Below are 997 nucleotides of genomic sequence, written 5' to 3'. Positions count from 1 at the left end.
CCAGAGGAGGTGTGAGGAGTGGGGGATGGGTGTGAGGGGCTCACCAAGTTGGATGAGGTGCTATCAGGAGGAGGAGGGGGGGTCAGAAGTGGTGGTGGCTGGGGACAGTCAGCAGGAGAGCCAACAGGGGCCAGGGCAGCAGTGTCAAACCTATTGAAGAACAGATTTAACTCATTGGCCCTAGCCACACTACCATCAGCTCCACTGCTAGTTGGTCTGTAACCGGTGATGGTCCTCATACCACTCCAGACCTATCAGAACATGATGAACCACATGTGATGACATGTTTCACAGGTTAAGGGACACATATTAGAAACATCATACATCATGTCTGAAAGATTTAAAAGTATTTTTCACCTGTAAAATAAAATGTTATATATTTTATTAATATTTAATCGTCTGATGTGAGACAGACTGAAACTGTCTCCTGGGACCGTCCTCGTCCTCGATGGAAGACAGGAACAATAAACTTCATCACTGACCTAGACTGACCCCAAACTGGGTCAGTCTAGGTCTGCCTGGGCCAAACAGGACCAAACTGGGTCTGTTAGGGACAAACTGGGCCTAAACAGGACCATAGTGACATGTGTGGTTGTGCTGCTGCCATGGTCCTGCCAGATGCCTCCTGCTGCTGCTGCCATCATTAGTCATTAGTCATACTTCTACTGTTATTATACACATATGACTATTGTCACACATGTATACTGCCAGATATTAATACATACTTTCAACATATTGTACCACAGTAGCCAGAACTATAACTATAATATTATTGCTTTCAATAATGTTGTTGTAAGCTACTGTTATTACCTGCATCTCTCTCTCTGTCTCTGTCTGTCTCATTGTGTCATGCGGATTACTGTTAATTTATTATGCTGATCTGTTCTGTACGACATCTATTGCACGTCTGTCCGTCCTGGAAGAGGGATCCCTCCTCAGTTGCTCTTCCTGAGGTTTCTACCGTTTTTTTTTTCCCCATTAAAGGGTTTTTTTGGGA

General features: G+C 44.5%; 1 protein-coding gene across 1 annotated transcript in view; it reads left to right on the top strand.

Moving 5' to 3' along the window:
• Positions 1-25: 25 nt before the first annotated feature.
• Positions 26-997, top strand: part of ifnphi1 (interferon phi 1) — a 4,835-nt gene continuing 3,863 nt past the window's right edge. The window contains exon 1 of the mRNA XM_050070363.1: positions 26-31. Within this exon, the coding sequence (XP_049926320.1) occupies positions 26-31 (6 nt within the window). The remainder of the gene's footprint in view (positions 32-997) is intronic.

This window comes from Epinephelus moara, chromosome 18 (assembly GCF_006386435.1).
Source record: "Epinephelus moara isolate mb chromosome 18, YSFRI_EMoa_1.0, whole genome shotgun sequence".
In the NCBI taxonomy this organism is placed as follows: Eukaryota; Metazoa; Chordata; class Actinopteri; order Perciformes; family Serranidae; genus Epinephelus; species Epinephelus moara.
The sequence above is the reverse complement of the archived record's forward strand: the minus strand, read 5'-3'. Positions and strand labels throughout refer to the sequence as shown.